This window comes from Mobula hypostoma, chromosome 8 (genome assembly GCF_963921235.1).
Source record: "Mobula hypostoma chromosome 8, sMobHyp1.1, whole genome shotgun sequence".
NCBI classification, from domain to species: Eukaryota; Metazoa; Chordata; class Chondrichthyes; order Myliobatiformes; family Myliobatidae; genus Mobula; species Mobula hypostoma.
This window is the reverse complement of record NC_086104.1, coordinates 62,459,764-62,476,494: the sequence shown is the minus strand read 5'-3', so window position 1 is coordinate 62,476,494 and position 16,731 is coordinate 62,459,764. Positions and strand designations below refer to the sequence as shown.

Here is a 16,731-nt window from a genome sequence, read left to right as displayed (position 1 = left end):
TGTGATTAAAAGCAATGAACCAAATGCCAGACTCTTGTAAATTATTCTGTGATTTAGTATTGCCAATTAAAATCATTTTGAAATAGAAAGGAATTAAGCTTTCAGTTACTCACCAGTACTTCCTTTAATGGGCCACTTCTTTACTAACATTTTTCAAATCAGTTTTTTGCTGGTTAACATACTTGGTAAAAGTTCTGATTTTTATAAATTTCCCGATTTAATCTTTTTATTTCATTGGATATAGTTGAAGACCACTTTCAGTGATTATTGTGAGAAGTTTTAAAATATTTTTTAGGTTGGTATGGTCACATGAAATTTTGATAAAATCAAAATACTACAAATACTGGAAATCTGAAATTAAAATTGTAAAAAATACCCTGGACTGTTGTGAATAGCAATTTGTTACTTTTCCAGAACTATGACCTTTCACAGCCTGTTCAAATTCGAGCAGTAATGAATATTTTGTTTTAATTCCAGGATCTTTTGGGATTGTGTGAACAGAAGAGGGGTAAAGACAACAAAGCCATTATTGCTTCAAATATCATGTATATTGTTGGACAGTACCCACGTTTCTTGAGAGCTCACTGGAAGTTTTTAAAGACAGTGGTTAATAAACTGTTTGAATTTATGCATGGTAAGTTTGTTGCAAATGGAAGAAGTGTATAATTTATAAAATTTGGAGCCTTAAAGAGTTCAAAAGCACAACTGACAAGTCTTGGCCCATTTAAGCTAAGCTTCTTTTGAATTCCTGTTTAATGTTGACATGCATAAACTTTTGAAATATTCATTTGTCCAAAGAAGCTTTAATCCTACCATCCTTGATGTATCCACACTTTGAGATAAGTTGCTTGGAATAGCCAAAGAAATTTCAGTGTTGTAAAAAATGAATTTCTTTGTTTATACCTATATAACTGCAATATGTAGTGCCCAATATCTTGCTCATTAAAGTTAAAATCATTTTTCAAAATGAAATTTAAAGTAATTGCTGATTTAAAATTTGCAGTATCTGATTAATTTTTTGTGCTGGTTAGATTGAAAACTCATTGTAGTTGAATTTAAAGCAGCAGTTAATATTTACATTTAAATTCAAGGTAGTTGTGTAGAAGCCATTTGAAATTCCAAGAATGGAAGTGGCATGATGTGAGTATTTTGCCTGGGCTGGTGTTCACATTTAGCAAACAGATCAAATCTGATTCTCATTAAATTGAATATTATTATTTTTTCAAAAAAAGGTATACTTTCAAATGATTTTTAAAGATCATTTATTAGGAAACTTTGTGCACAAAGACGATGTCAAACAGCAACAGTCAGAATATTCAACTCATTGCATTCTTCCATGCCTCCTGTAGCATTAGCCTATGTAATGTGGTGACATCTGGAATAGAACTTGAAACTCCTAATAGCCTTATTTTGAGATGTTCAATCAATGTTTAATCATTTGTGTCACACAGCTATATTGGTTAATCACTGAAATGTAATTGAATTTCTCTAACATTTCTTTCGTTTTAAGTAGATTATGTGGCAATGCATTCAATCATTTGAATTCTTAGCTACATTTATAATTATTAACTTTATTATTTGAACTTAGAAACTCATGATGGAGTTCAAGATATGGCATGTGATACTTTCATTAAAATTGCTCAGAAATGTCGTCGACATTTTGTTCAGGTGCAAGTTGGAGAAGTGATGCCATTCATTGATGAGATTTTGAATAATATTAATACAATAATTTGTGATCTTCAACCACAACAGGTAGGTATTTTTTTTAAATGAATTTGCATTTAGGAGCTCAAAATCAAGTATATTATCTGAGAAGTCCATTTTATTTTCCCATGTGATGTAGGAGAATATAAAAGAAAGGATGTAATGTTTAGACTATACTTGGTAGATTGTAAACAGTTTTGGGCCCCTTATTCAAGACCTTAAGATATAGGAGCAGAATTAGGCCATTTGGCCATTGGGCCTGCTCCACCATTTCCTCATGGCTGATCCAATTTTCCCCTTAGCCCCAATCTCCTGCCTTCTCCCTGTATCCCTTCATGCTCTGACAATCAATGCTCTATCAACCTCTGCCTTAAATATACATAAAGATTTGGTCTCCACAGCTGCCTGTGGCAAATTAATCCACAGATTCACCACTCTCTGGGTAAAGAAATTCTACCTCATCTCCATTTTAAAGAATACACCTCTATTCTGAGACTGTGTCTGTCTTCTGGTCTTAGACTCACCCACCATAGGAAACATCCTCTCCACATCCACTCTATCAAGGCCTTTCACCATTCGATAGTTTCAATTAGGTCACCCCTCTTCTGAATTCTACTGAATACAGGCTCAAAGCCATCAAATGCTCTTCATATGACAAACCATTCAATCCTGGAATCATTTTCGTGGATCTTCTTTGAACCCACTCTACAGTTTCAGCACATCCTTTCTAAGATATGCTCACAATACTCCTCATCAGTGCATTATTAAGTCTCAACATTACATCCGTACTTGTATATTTTAATCCTCTTGAAATGAATACTAACATTGCATTTGCCTTCCTCAACCTGCAAATTAACCTTTAGGAAATCCTGCACAAGGACTCTCAAGTCAGATTTGTAACTCAGTTTCTTTTCTCTCCATTTAGAAAATAGTCAACCCTTTCATTTCTTCTACCAAGGTGCATGACCTTACACTTCCCAACATTGTATTCCATATGCCATTTCTTTGCCCATTCTCCTAATCTGTCTCAGTACTTATGTAGCCTCTCTAGTTCCTCCAAACTACCTGTTCCTCCAGCTATCTGCTTATCGTCTGCAAACTGCAACAAAGCCATCAATTCCATCATCCAAGTTGTAGACACATAATGTAAAAAGATTTAGTTCCAACACAGACCCCTGTGGAACACCACTAGTCAGCCAGTAAAGGCTCCTTTTATTCCCACTCTTTGCCTCCTGCCAATTAGCCACTGCTTTATCCATGTGAGAATCTTTCCTGTAATACCATGGGCTAGTAGCTTCATGTGTGGCACCTTGTCAAAGCCCAAATGAAAATCGAAGTGCACAACATCAACTGATTCTCCTTTTTTTTTTAAATCTTGCTCGTTATTCCTTCAAAGTATTCCAACAGATTTGTCAGGCAAAAATCTAGTGATTCTGGAAAGATTTTTACTAATACCTCCATGATCCACTTCCTTCAGAATCCTGGGATGTACAGCACCTGATCCAGGTGACTGATCTACCTTCAGACCCTTCAGTTTCCCAAGAACCTCATGTCTAGTTATGGTAACTTCACACACTTCATGCCCTCAACACCTGGAACTTCCACCATACTGCTAGTGTCGTCCACAGTGAAGAAGGGATGTGTTGACAATGGAGAGGGTCCAGAGGAGATTCTTGATAATGATTCCGGGAATGAGCATATGATGGCTCTGGGCCTGTACTTACTAGAGTTCAGAAGAATATGTCTCCATTTCTCTATTAGGGTGTTTGTAAGCTATCTTGCATCATTATGGGCCTTTTGGTGAACTCCTTGTAATTCTTTTGGATGTACGGCTCACTACAGGTGTTTAGGCCACAATGTCTGTGCCAACCATGACACCAATCTAAACTAATCTTGTATGATTACCATACAACTCTCCCAGCCTTTCCTTGTAGATAACACTCTGTAATGAAGGCTACATCGTGATTACCTTCTTCAGCACCCTTTCCAAAGCCTCCATGTCCTTCCTGTAATATTCCATATGTGGCCTAATCAAAATTTTATTATCAAAATTGTCACAGCTGCAATGTGACTTGCCAACTTTTATACTCAATGTTCCTATCAATAAAGGTAAACATGCATGCCATCTTTACCACCCTATCCACTTGTTTTACCACTTTTATGGAGCTATGGACATGCAAAATCCTTCTGTACATCAGGGATCCAAAGGGTCCTCCTTGGCTTACTGAGTCCCTCCAGCATTTTATTTTTGTTGCTATTTATTATGTGCTTTCCTCTTGCATTTGACTTGTCAAAACACACCACTTTAATCTTAAGCAGTTTTTGCTTCATCCTTGAACTTGCTAATGAGATCATCTACATTGCAGACCTCTAGTTGTACCACTCCACTGCTATCCTCTATCTTCTATAACCAAGCGACTTCTGAGTCCAAATTTTTGTCAATCCCATGTGATTTGAGACTTTGAGGTTCAACATTTTGACATAGTGACATAAATACAAACAATTGTTTTTTTCCAAATTTGAAATGTGAAATGCTGTGGAGGGTAACTTGCTGTAGTTGCATCCATCTGAAGCTCTTGTGACTGAACTCTACCATCCAGTAGGACCTATTTGGAAGGGGTTTTCAAATGATTTCTCAGATTATTCAAAAAGAGGCCATGTATCTTTGCTGAAAATTTTGTACAAAGTAGTGCATGGACAGCCAGTCATGTGAGTTTCTTTATTCTGGGTGGAGGCACTCTCCTTGCATGTAGTTAAAGTTAATTTCAAAGTGAAAGCATTGGTGATTCAGTACTAACCATTTTTTCTACATTTTGCATAATTAATATTTATTTGTATTGCCAATAGGTTCACACTTTTTATGAAGCTGTTGGTTATATGATTGGTGCTCAGACAGATCAGGCAGTGCAAGAGCATTTAATAGAAAAATACATGATGCTGCCAAATCAAGTCTGGGATTCTATAATACAACAAGCAACTAAAGTAAGTATAGTTATTTGATTATACAGTATGCTTGTATATATAAAGTTAAGCTAATAATTGATGTTTTGTAATACATTCATTGTAATTATAAAAATGTAGATGGATTCCTCTAGTATTCTCTATAGCATAGTTTGTAACACAGTCAACAGAACTGTTGCCATAGAATCCTGGAGAAGTACAGTACAGAAGTGGTCCCTGCGGCCCATCTAGTCCACACCGAAACTATTTAAGCCTACTCCTGTTGACGTGCACCGGGTCTATAGTCCTCCAAGCCCTATAATCCATATACCTATCCAATCTTCTCTTAACCGTTGAAATCAAGCTTGCTTGCATGCATCACTTGTGCTGGCAGCTCATTCCACACTTTCTCAACCCTCTGAGTGAAGACTCTTTCCCTCATGTTCTCTTTAAACTTCTCACCTTCAACCCTTAACCTATGAACTCTGGTTGTAGTCCCACCCAACCTCAGTGGAAAAAGCATGCGTGCATCTACCCTATCTTTACCCCTCATAATTTTGAATACCTGCATCAAATCTCCCCTCAATCTTTTACATTTTAAAGAATACATTTATTCAATCTTTCCTTATAACTCAGGTCCTCTAGACCCAGCAACATCCTTGTAAATTTTCTCTGTATTCTTTCAACCTTGCTTACATCTATCCTAGAGGTAGTTGACCAAAGCTGCGCACAGTCCTCCAAATTAGGCTCCCAACATCTTGTACAATTTCAACATAACATCCCATCTCTTGTACTCAGTACATTGATTTATGAAAGCCAATGTACCAAAAACTTTGACCTAATCTACCTGTGACACTACTTTCAATGCATTATGGATCTGTATTCCCAGATCCCTTTGTTTGACCACACTGATCAGTGCCCTACCATTCACTGTGTAAGACCTACTCAGGTTGGTCATTAAATTCCATCTGCCATTTTTCAGCCCTTTTTTCCCCTGCTGGTCCATATCCCACTGTAAGCCATGATGGTCTTCCTCATTGTGCACTTCACCCCCAATCTTGATGTCACCTGGAAATTTTCTGCTCCTGTTAACTACATTATCATCCAGATCATTAATATAAATGACAAGGGACCCAGCACTGATCCCTGCGGCACACCACGAGTCACAAAAGCCTCATGACCTTCGTTCAACTCAGATTTGTTAACTAGAGTTTACACATTCTTCCTGTAACCATATGGGTTTCTCTTGAATGCTCCATTTTCCATCCCATCCTAGAGATGTGTGTTTTTGTAGGTCATTGGGCTGTTATAAATTACCTTTTGTTTATAGGCGAGTGGCAGAATCTGGGGGAGGTTGAAGGGGTCAAGAAGAGAGAAGGTGCAGAGGAAAAATTAGTGGGAAGAATGGAATTGCTTTCGGAGTTGGCACAGACTTAATAGGACAAAAAGTGTTTTACCCAAAATTTAGCATATACTCAATGGTGGAGGAACTCAGGCAACATCTGTGGAGCCGAAGAAACAGGTGATGTTTTTGATTGATGCCTTTCAGGAGTGGAAAGGAAGTGTGTGCGAAAACCAGAATGAGAAGGGGGAGCAGAAGTCCTATGTTAGCAGGTGAAGGATGAGGGGGATGTTATGAATTAAGCTGGGAAATGATGGATAAAGAGATAGAGGGCTGAAGGACAAGAGATATCTGATAGGACAGGATAGTGAACCATGGAAGAAAGGGAAGAAGGGCAGCCAGAAGGTGGTGATGGCATTGAGAAGAACAGAGGATGAGAGGGTAACCAGAATGGGAAATAGGAAAAAGGGAGGGGGTGGTTGATTACCAGAATCTGGAAAATTAATGTTCATGCTGTAGGTTTGGAGGCTATTCAGATTAAATATGTGTTTGTGCTCCTCCAACCTGAGTTTGGCCTCATCATGGCAGTAGAGGATCTCCAGTCTGGAAAGGCAATGAATCTAATCGAAAGGCTTCTCTTGTACATTGCTGTTCGGCAAGGATCTGTGAAAGACATTTTAATCTTGAAGTTTTCTTTTTTTTTCCAAATCTTTTTATTATTATTATCCAAAATTAACAAGAGTACATCGAAGTAGGCAACGCTTACAATGTCTCAAGAAAAAAAAAACATTGTTTTAAAGATTGAAAAAAAATTTTGGTGACAAAAAAAAGGGAAAAAAACCCTACTAAGCAAGAAAAAGTGAGGGGGGACAAAACCCCATTAGGTGTTCAACCCCGGAGCCATGCGTCATACAAAAAGCTTCTAAAGATAAACATTTAAACCGCCAGCAAGAAAAAAAATACCAAAAATTTACAATTAGAAGAGGAAATCTATCAATTAACTCAAATGATAGTAACAAGCAAATGAACCCCATCTTTTCTCAAAATCAAACATAGGTATGAAAGATACTGTTGGATACTATTACGAGTATGAATCCTTTGATGAAGGGTTCCATTGGAAGAATTTATAATTTACTATTACAATGGGACAAGCGTCCTTTATTTAAGATTAAACAAGATTGGGAAAAGGAACTTAATTTGACTTTTATGATGGAAGACTGGACGCGGATTTTGAAGATGGTAAACTCTTCTTCAATCTGTGCTAGTCATTCACTGATTCAATTTAAAATTGTACGTCGGTACTCTTTGACGAAGGAGAGATTGTCTAAAATGTTTCCTAATGTTGATAGTTATTGTGATAGATGTAAAACTGAGACAGCTACACTGACACACATGTTTTGGTCCTGTTCTATACTGGAACAGTTCTGGAAGTCAGTTTTTTCTACAATTTCTAAAGCACTTAAAATTAATTTACAACCTAACAAATTAACTGTGCTTTTTGGAATAATTCCTCAAAATATCCGCGGTATCTCTTTGTCTGACCAACATGTTATTGCATTTGTTACATTGATAGCTAGGAGGGCCATTTTGTTGAAGAGGAAGGATACATCAGCTCCCATTTTGTCACAATGGTTCTCTCAAGTGATGCTATGTCTTAGTTTGGAGAAAATTAGAAGTTGAACTTTTGAACCTAATCTTGAAGTTTTTATCAAGCCATAAATTAATTTGAAGATTATGTAGTAATAATCATACTCTGTACTAAAATTGATGTTTTGCTACATTTATTAAAAGCCTACAATTCATGATGGCTCAGTCAGGAAAGGATTTTTTTGTAGATGTAAGCAAAATAAATAATTTTAATGAATAAAGTTGCCTTTTTTGCTGTTTTTCAAAAAATATATAGCAGACAATCTTAAGTCACCAGTGTAATTGGGCATAGTACTTAATGTTAATTATACTGTCTCAGCTGCTTGAAAGACATTTGCAGAGAACATATATTTTGTGACAATCTAATCTGATTTTACAGCTGCCAGTGTTTGAAGCGGTTAGCTTTCTAAATCGAATCTTTGAAATCGGTTACATTTAACTAATATTTTAATTCTCTGAAGCTGACATGTGAGCAGCCTTCCAGAGGGTGAACCCACGAAAAAACATCCAGCCCAGATGGGGTACCTGGCCAAGTACTCAAGACCTGTGCTGATCAACTGGCTGGAGTGTTCACTGAGATCTTTAACCTCTTCCTTCGGCAGTGTCTGGTACCAACTTGCATCAAGCAGGTTTCATTTAAGAAAAGTGTTAAAGAAAAGCATGGTGACCTGCCTGAATAACTTGTCCAATAGCACTTAAATGCACAGTGATGAAGTGTTTTGAGACATTGGTGATGAAACATCAACTCTTGCCTGAGAAGCAAATTAGCTTCACTCCAATTTGCCTACCGGAGCAACAGGTCCACAGCAGATACCATTTCATCAGCTCTTCACTCAACCCTGGAACACCTGGCCAGCAAAGATTTGTACACCAGGATGCTCTTATTGACTAACAGTTCAACATTCAATATTATCATTCTCAAAAACCTTGGCCTCAGTACACCCTTGTGCAATTGGATCCTGGATCCATTGGACTTTGGGCTTCTTGTGTCTTTTCCACCATTTGTTCTTTGCAGTTTTTCTTCTGTTTCACATATGTCTGTGAAGAGTAAGAATTTCAGGTTGTATATTGTGTACATTCTCAGATTAAATGGAATCATTGAACCATTGATTTCCTCATTTGTCGACCCCAGTTTGCATTGGCAACAACATCTACTCCATGATCTCCATCAGTACCAGTGCACCACCAAGTGTTGTGTGTTTAGTCTTTACTGTTCTACTTGCTTTATGCTTACGACTGTGGCTAAGCACAGCTTGGGTGCCATATTTAAGGTTGCTGGTGACACCACTATCGTAGGCCGAATCAAAGGTAGAGGTAAATCCGGGAGATTGAATATCTGGCTGAGTGGTGTCACAACAATAACTTCTTGCTCGATGTCAGCAAGACCAAGGAACTGATTATAGACTTAAGGAGAAGGAAACCAGAGGTCCATGAGCTAGTCTTCAATCAGAGGTGGAGAAGGTTAGCAACTTAAAATTTCTAGGTATTTTTATTTTGAAGGACCCGTCCTGGGTCTAGCACATAAGTGCAATTATGAATACACCTTGCAGCGCCTCTACTTTGGAGTTTGTGGAGATTCAGCATGACATATAAAACTTTGACAAACCACTATAGATGTGTAGTGGAGAGTATACTGACTGGTTGTGGCACAGTCTGGAAAGCCCTTGAGCAGAAAATCCTACAAAAAGTAGTGGATACAGCCCAGTTCATCATGGGTAAAGCCCTTCAAAACATTGAGTACACCTACATGAAACACTGTCACAGGAAAACACTATCCATTATCAGAGGTTCCCCCATCCGGGCCATGTTGTCTTCTCACTGCTGCCAATAGGCATCGGGAAGAATGTACAGGAGCCTCAGGACTCGCCACCAAGTTCGGGAACAGTTATTACCCCTCAGCCATCAGGCTCTTGAACCAAAGGGGATAACCTCACTCAACTTCACTTGCCCTGTCATTAAAATGGTCCCACAACCAATGGGCTCACTTTCAAGGACTCTTCATCTCGCGTTCTCGATATATATTGCTTTTTTATTATTATTATTATTTCTTCTTTTTGTATATGCACGGTTTGGTTGAATGCCCTAGTTGCGTGGTCTTTCATTGATTCTGGTGGTTGCTGTTCTATATATTTATTGAGTGTGCCCACAAGAAAATGAATCTCAGGGTTGTGCGTGACCATAAGGCATAGGAGTAGAATTAGGCCGTTATGGTCCATCGTCAGTCCACTATTTTCCCCTCCTCAGTCCCACTCCCTAGCCTTCTCCCCATAACCTTTGATGCTATGTCCAATCAAGAATTGGTCAAGCTATGCTTTAAATACACCCAGTGACCTGGACTCCACAGCTACCCGAGGTAATAAATTTTGCAAAGTCACCTCCCTCTGGCTAAAGAAGTTTCTCTGCATATCTGCTTTAAATGGATGCCTCTCTATCCTGAGACTGTGTCCTCTTGTCCTAGATTCCCTGCCATGGGGAAACATCCTTTCGACATGTATTGAATAGGTCTTTTAACACTTAAAATTTCAATGGGATCCCCCTCATCCTTCTAAATTCCAGCAAGTACAGATCTACATCTATCAAATGTTCCTCGTATTATAACCCCTTCAATTTTGGAATCATCCTTGTGAACCTCCTCTGAACCCTCTCCAATGCCAGCACATATTTTCTTAGATGAGGGGCCCTAAACTCTTCACAATACTCAAGGTGAGGCCTCACCATTGATTATAAAGCCTCAGCATCAGGTAATGTTCCTGTAATACCATGGGCTCTTGGCACCTTGTCAAAAGCCTTCTAAAAGTCCAAATATACAACATCTGCTGCATCCCTTTTATCTGTCCTGTGTGTAATTTCAAAGAATTCCAACAGGTTTGTCAGGCAAGATCTTACCTTTTTTTAAAAATCATGCTGGCTTGGCCTAATCTTGTCCTTTGTCACCAAGTATTCTGTAACCTCATCCTTAACAACTCCAACAGCTTCCCAACCATCCGACTTCCTGGTCTATAAGTTCCTTTCTGTGGCCTCCCTCCTTTATTAAAGAATGGAGGTGACATTTGCAATTTTCCAGTTCTCTGGCACCATGCCAGAGTCCAATGATTTTTGAAAGATCATTACTATTGCCTCCTCAATCGCTACAGCTACCTCTTTCAGAACCCTAGGGTGCAGTTCATCTGGTCCCAGGTGACTTGTGTACCCTGGGGTCTTTCAGCTTTTTGAGCACCTTTTCTCTTGTAATAGTAACTGAATTCACTTCTTTCTTCACACCCTTCAACATCTGGCACACTGATAGTGTCTTCCACAGTGAAGACTGATGCAAAATACTCATTTAGTTCATCTGCCATCTCCTTGGCCCCTGTTATTTTTCTGTCTGACCTCATTTTCTAGCAGTCTTATATCCACTTGATATCCTGAGATATGTATACTTGGATAATAAAATTTACTTTGAACTTTAATATTTGCAAGAAGAAGCCACAAAATTATGTGTGAATTTGTGTCCTTGCCAACAATAAGGCACTCTAGAAGATTAGATCTCATTTACATCTGCAGAAAATCTCCACTCTATGTATACCAATATTGAAGCTAATTTATCTCTTCCTTTTACTGTAGAATGTTGACATTCTTAAGGACCCTGAGACAGTGAAACAGCTTGGAAGTATTCTGAAAACTAATGTTCGTGCGTGTAAAGCAGTTGGTCATCCATTTGTCATTCAGCTTGGTCGAATCTATCTGGATATGCTGAATGTGTACAAGTGCCTGAGTGAAAATATTTCAGCAGCAATTCAAACAAATGGTTTGTAGAATATTTGATTTGTACTTCATATTTAAAATAAGTCTCTTGCAAAGCAATCAATACATTTGAATTAAAGCAGTTGCTTTGCAACGCAAATTGTGCGAACTTTAAAGTTACTTAACTTGGAACCAGAATTTGAGCTGTAAATAGGAATTTTAAAACTGATTTGCAAACGTATACCAGCTTGGTTAACATTAATGCTATTTAAAGTCCTGTGACAAAACCCTAGTTAGAGCACACTTGTAATATTGTGTCCAATTCTGGTCACTTCATTGAAGGAAGGAGGTAAAGGTTTTAGAGAGGGTGCAGAGGAAATTTACCAGGATTCTGCTAGAAGAGCATATCTCGATAAAGGTGTATAATGAGTTTCAAGTATTTTTTTTACTGAAGAGAAAATTGGGGAGCAATTTCATAGCTCAAATAAATTCCCTGGTCAGAATGGTGTGCATCTCAGAGTTCTGAAGCTTTGTACAAAAGGAATCATGGTGCTGGCTAAGCATAAAATTAGTAACTAGTTGTTCTCAAGATGATGACACTTGTTGGTGTTGCCATAGGAATTTCAATGGAAAAATAACATATTGAAGTCAGCGATGTAAGGTTTGATACAAGATACTAGTGGATGGAGGAATCTTAATGTGTTGGTTCATGAGATTTCAGGTTATAGCAGCCAGTTTGGGATACAAAAATAAGTCTTGGAAGAGATTTCAGAAGGCTCTGGTGAGATTTTATTTGGAGTTGAGCTTTAATCTCCATACCTGGACTTTACACTGTTCATTTGTTAGATTGCATCCTGACATAGGACAGATAGGGGACGAGTGATGCTGAATTTTAAAAGACCAAGTTAACATCTTTAATTTCAAGATTCCAAGAAGGATTAACAGGATATAAATTGAGCAGCTTTTGTCTCTAGATAGAAAACATCAGGAACAAGGATATGGGATTGACCATTTCTGAAAAATTTCATTTTTGGGTTTGTAAGTCTTTAGATTTCTCTGTTTCAGTGGTATGTGTTACTAAACATTTTCAAGAGGTTTTTGCATATGAAAGTGCATCTGAGATTAAATATGGATCAGCCATAAATAAAGAAAAGCATACTCAGGGGATTGCAAAGAATACTATTTTACTGTCCTTGCACCATAGGTGATATGGTTACAAAACAGCCCTTAATCAGAAGTATGCGGACAGTAAAAAGGGAGACGCTGAAGCTTATTTCCGGTTGGGTGAGCAGGTCCAATGATCCACAGATGGTAAGTAGTGAATAAGTAGTAACATTTTACAGTCAAAATCTTTTCTGTAACAAAGATGAAGAATTTTCAAACGCTGTTTGTTCTGCCTTTTTGTGTTGCTGTTCTTCCTCCCTGCTCTTTCTAGCACCCCTCACCACCCAAGAATGATCTAATACATTTAGAATTGTTCGTTGTGCTGTTGCTTTCAAAGTGGACCATTGTGGATTTTGAAATTAAACAATGTGTAGAGGGATAGTCTTTTTCCTATTAAAAGTTTGTACATTTTTAAAAAATTGTGCTCCTGGCAATGTTCTGCTTTCTTAAGCATCTTTCTCTGGTTTGTATGTCCATATGAAATCGGAGAATGACTGGGCCACTTGGCCCTCAACTGCTCTGCCATTCATCAAGTTATGGTATTCTGCCTCATTTTTATTTTCCTGAGCCATAATCATTAACTAATTCTTGCAGCATCTCATTCTTATTAATTTCTGATATTCACAACACTTATCCTTTGAGCGAAGATTTTTTTTTTCCTCTGCTCTCAGCCCTTAATGGTCTAATGGCCTTTATCTCCAGTCTCCTTTAGCTGCATCATGCATCTTCCATGTTGAACCCTATAAGAACTTTATAGTTTTCAATGTTGTCACTTTAATTCTGTACGGTTCAAATGAATGAGAAGCCTTTGCAGGAACCAGTCTAGTGAATCCTTGCTGTACTCTCTTTATAATAAGTATATCCCTTTTTTAGGTAAGGAAACCAAGCCCTATGCTAACACATCTTTATATCTTTGCAAGTTAAAAGCCAGCTGCCATTTACATTTCAGTCTCTCACACTTAAAAATTCCAATCATTTATTTTTTTAACCAAAGTGGATAATGAAATATTTGCAACACACACAAAATGCTGGAGGAACTCAGCAGGCCAGGCAGCATCTATGGAAAGAGTACAGTTGACTGTTGCTTGGATTTCCAGCATCTGCAGATTTTCTCTAGTTAATAAAATATTTTCCCATTTTGTACTTTACTCACTATTGTTCACACTCATTATGTCTACGTGTCTTTTTGCGATGCTTCGACACACATTTTTACTTCACTTACTGTCATTGGAATCTTGACAAGTTTATATTTGGTTCCCCTTGGCTGAATTGTTTATATGGATTGTGAAGGGCTGGGGCTGAAGCCCAATCCCTACAAATTACAGTAGTCATTTCAAGTTAATCTAAGACTTGCGTTTTCATTCCTATTTTGTGGGGTTTTTTGTGTTTTTTTTTAAAGGCACACCCCAGATTTCATATATTCTAACTTTGTTCAACATCATCTCATGTGGAACTTTATCCCAATGTTTATCGAAAATCCACGTACGCTACTTGCAGTAGTTCTCTCTCCTAATTGCTCTACAAGATGCATCCTTGATTGACATAACAGATTGGTCAATCACAATTGTCCTTAAAATCCCTTTGGATGCATTGTTACTAAATTCCTATATGCTTTGTTTTATTATAGATTCCTTTATTTTTCCTGTAACTGATATTTGGCTATCAGATTTGAAATTCCCAACATTTTATCTCCTTTCTTAAACACATTTGCTATCTGTTCTTTACAACAACCATTCCATAATCTTGAAGGTTTGGAAGATGATAAACATAGGACCCACTGCTTCCAAAACTGTAGAATGTAGATCACCAGGTCCTTGTAATTTATCGTTCTTTAAGGTTTCCAGCATTTCTGGGAGATTTTCTTTCGTCTGCCATGAAAACAGACCCAAAGTATTTGTTTAATTCTTCTGCCATTTCCTTTTCCCCCCACTTAAAATTCTGCCATCTCCATCTGGGACCCACATTTACATTTTGCTAAAGGGTGCTACTTTAAATGCTATTTATCTTGTACTTTCTATTAATTTGTGTGTTATTAATTGGCCTGAATTCATTGTTATTCCCTTGTATTTATCCATAACATTTTTGCCAATTTCCAATCCATTGCCATTATCCCAGAGAATAACCAGCTTTGGAAGACTAAAAACGTAGGCAAAAGCAACATGTCATTTGGTCCCTCAGCTCTCTACGCAATTCAGTGCCATCAGAGTTAATCGTCCACTTCAATGTCCTGATCCTGTGGTCTTTACAAATCCCTTGATCCCTTTGGAAATTAAGAAATATCTGCTAACTTACATATATTTAATGACTTGCCATGCACTGTCTTCTGTGGTATGGAATTCCACAGATCTACTATCTGAATGAGGAAATTTTCCCTGTGCTTTGTTCTGAAGGAGAGGCATGGTAGCATAGTGGTTGGCTCAACGCTTTACAGGATAGGTGACCCTGGCTCAATTCCTGCCGCTGGCTGCAAGGAGTTTGTACATGCTCCCCGTGAGCACATGGGTTTCCTCCCACAGTCCAAAGACGCACCAGCTGGTAGGTTAATTGATCATTGTAAATTGTCCAGTGCTTAGACTAGGATTAAATTGGGGGATTGCTGGGTTGTGTGGCCGGAAGGGCCTGTTCCATAATGAATCTAAATAAAATAAAATAAAAATAAATGGAATCTCCATATCCTGAAACTGAATTCTGGTTCTGGAATCTTCACCTACAAGGAGCATCCTTTCTGTATCTAGTCTGTCTAATTTTTTGAGTTTCTACGATAAGCCCATATTCTTCTTTGCTGCAATGAATATAGGCCAAATGCTCAAGATTTATACTAACTTAAATGTGGGTAAAGAAACAATTGGATCCTGATAATCTGAGCAATGGTTGGGAATGGCCTTAAAAGAAATGAATGAATGGGAACGGTGAATGTGATAAAACAGACTTCTCAGTGTTTTATTGGATGACTTCTCAGTCATGCGGACTTGCCAGCTGGAGTGTATCAGTTTCAATCAGATTTTAAAGTTGAGGTTGCCTTAAAATAGTAAAATAACACAATATTGCACTGTGCACTATAGAATCAAGACTGAAGAAGCCAACTAAGGGCATCAATAAACAATAGTAGTAGTTCTGTTGAAAGCAATGTAAGATGGTGGCCAGCAGTAGAGATAAGAAAAACCCATCCATGACAAAAGAGGGGAAAATGGTATTACAGCTGTTGGAAATTGGCTGAATTTATCCTATTTTTGGTCACTTGTTTAAATTTGAGAGAGTTGTCTATAGCACTGCCTGCTGGCCAAACTCATCATATCATCTAACCTAGTGTTGCTCCACTCTGCCACCTATAGTTAAGCAGTTTAAATATAAATACTGCATTTGCATCCCCATTACAAGTTTTTAAATACCAGCTCATAATTCTCGTAGTAATTTATTCGGTTGCTATATTAAGATTAGTTTCTTCAATCTTCCTCGTTGAGTTTGAATTTAAGGAATTTGCCAGCTTATGACTGTTGAATGTGTACCATGTGCAGGATATTTTGAAGGAATGACGAAGACTACTCTTTTACCACATGTCTTATTCTGTCTTGGTCTGCATTTCATTCTTTCTCACTCATAAAGGTACCTTGATCTGTGGCTTATTTTCCCCCTTTTTTGCCTTTTCTCCCCATCCCTCATCTCATTCCTCCACATGCTCATGCGCTTGCTCTTGCACTTGCACTGCCCTCCTCTTAACACTGCCTCCCCTCACTCAAAAGTTTGTCCATGTTTCTCAAACATGGAGTTTAGCAAAATGGAATGATATTTATATTGATTTTTTACAGGTGGGTGAAAATTTTGTTCCTCCACTGCTAGATGCAGTGCTTATTGACTACCAAAGGAACGTACCAGCTGCTAGAGAACCAGAAGTACTTAGTACCATGGCAACCATTGTAAACAAACTGGGTGGACATATCACATCTGAAATTCCTCAGATATTTGACGCTGTTTTTGAATGCACTTTAAATATGATTAATAAGGTAAGATTAATGGATTATTGAGTATACACTCTGTAATTAAGTCTGTAAATATCCAGAGTCACGTGTTTTATTCTGGATGGCTCATGCCTTGGCACCAGTTGACCTCTGCTTTTGGAATTAAAATAAACTGAAATTTTACAGTGGCAATGTGCAAGTTTTAAGTTTCAGTATTTTTAGATAAATTTATTTTTTTATAATAGATATGGATGG

General features: G+C 37.8%; 1 protein-coding gene across 2 annotated transcripts in view; it reads left to right on the top strand.

The window, feature by feature from the left end:
• The window catches only part of LOC134350577 (exportin-1), a 67,691-nt gene that overhangs the window by 41,045 nt on the left and 9,915 nt on the right, over positions 1 to 16,731 (top strand). For both annotated transcript variants that reach the window (XM_063055982.1, XM_063055983.1), the window contains 6 exons: positions 478 to 634; positions 1,589 to 1,752; positions 4,552 to 4,686; positions 11,237 to 11,420; positions 12,561 to 12,667; positions 16,327 to 16,521. In XM_063055982.1, the coding sequence (XP_062912052.1) occupies positions 478 to 634; positions 1,589 to 1,752; positions 4,552 to 4,686; positions 11,237 to 11,420; positions 12,561 to 12,667; positions 16,327 to 16,521 (942 nt within the window). The remainder of the gene's footprint in view (positions 1 to 477; positions 635 to 1,588; positions 1,753 to 4,551; positions 4,687 to 11,236; positions 11,421 to 12,560; positions 12,668 to 16,326; positions 16,522 to 16,731) is intronic.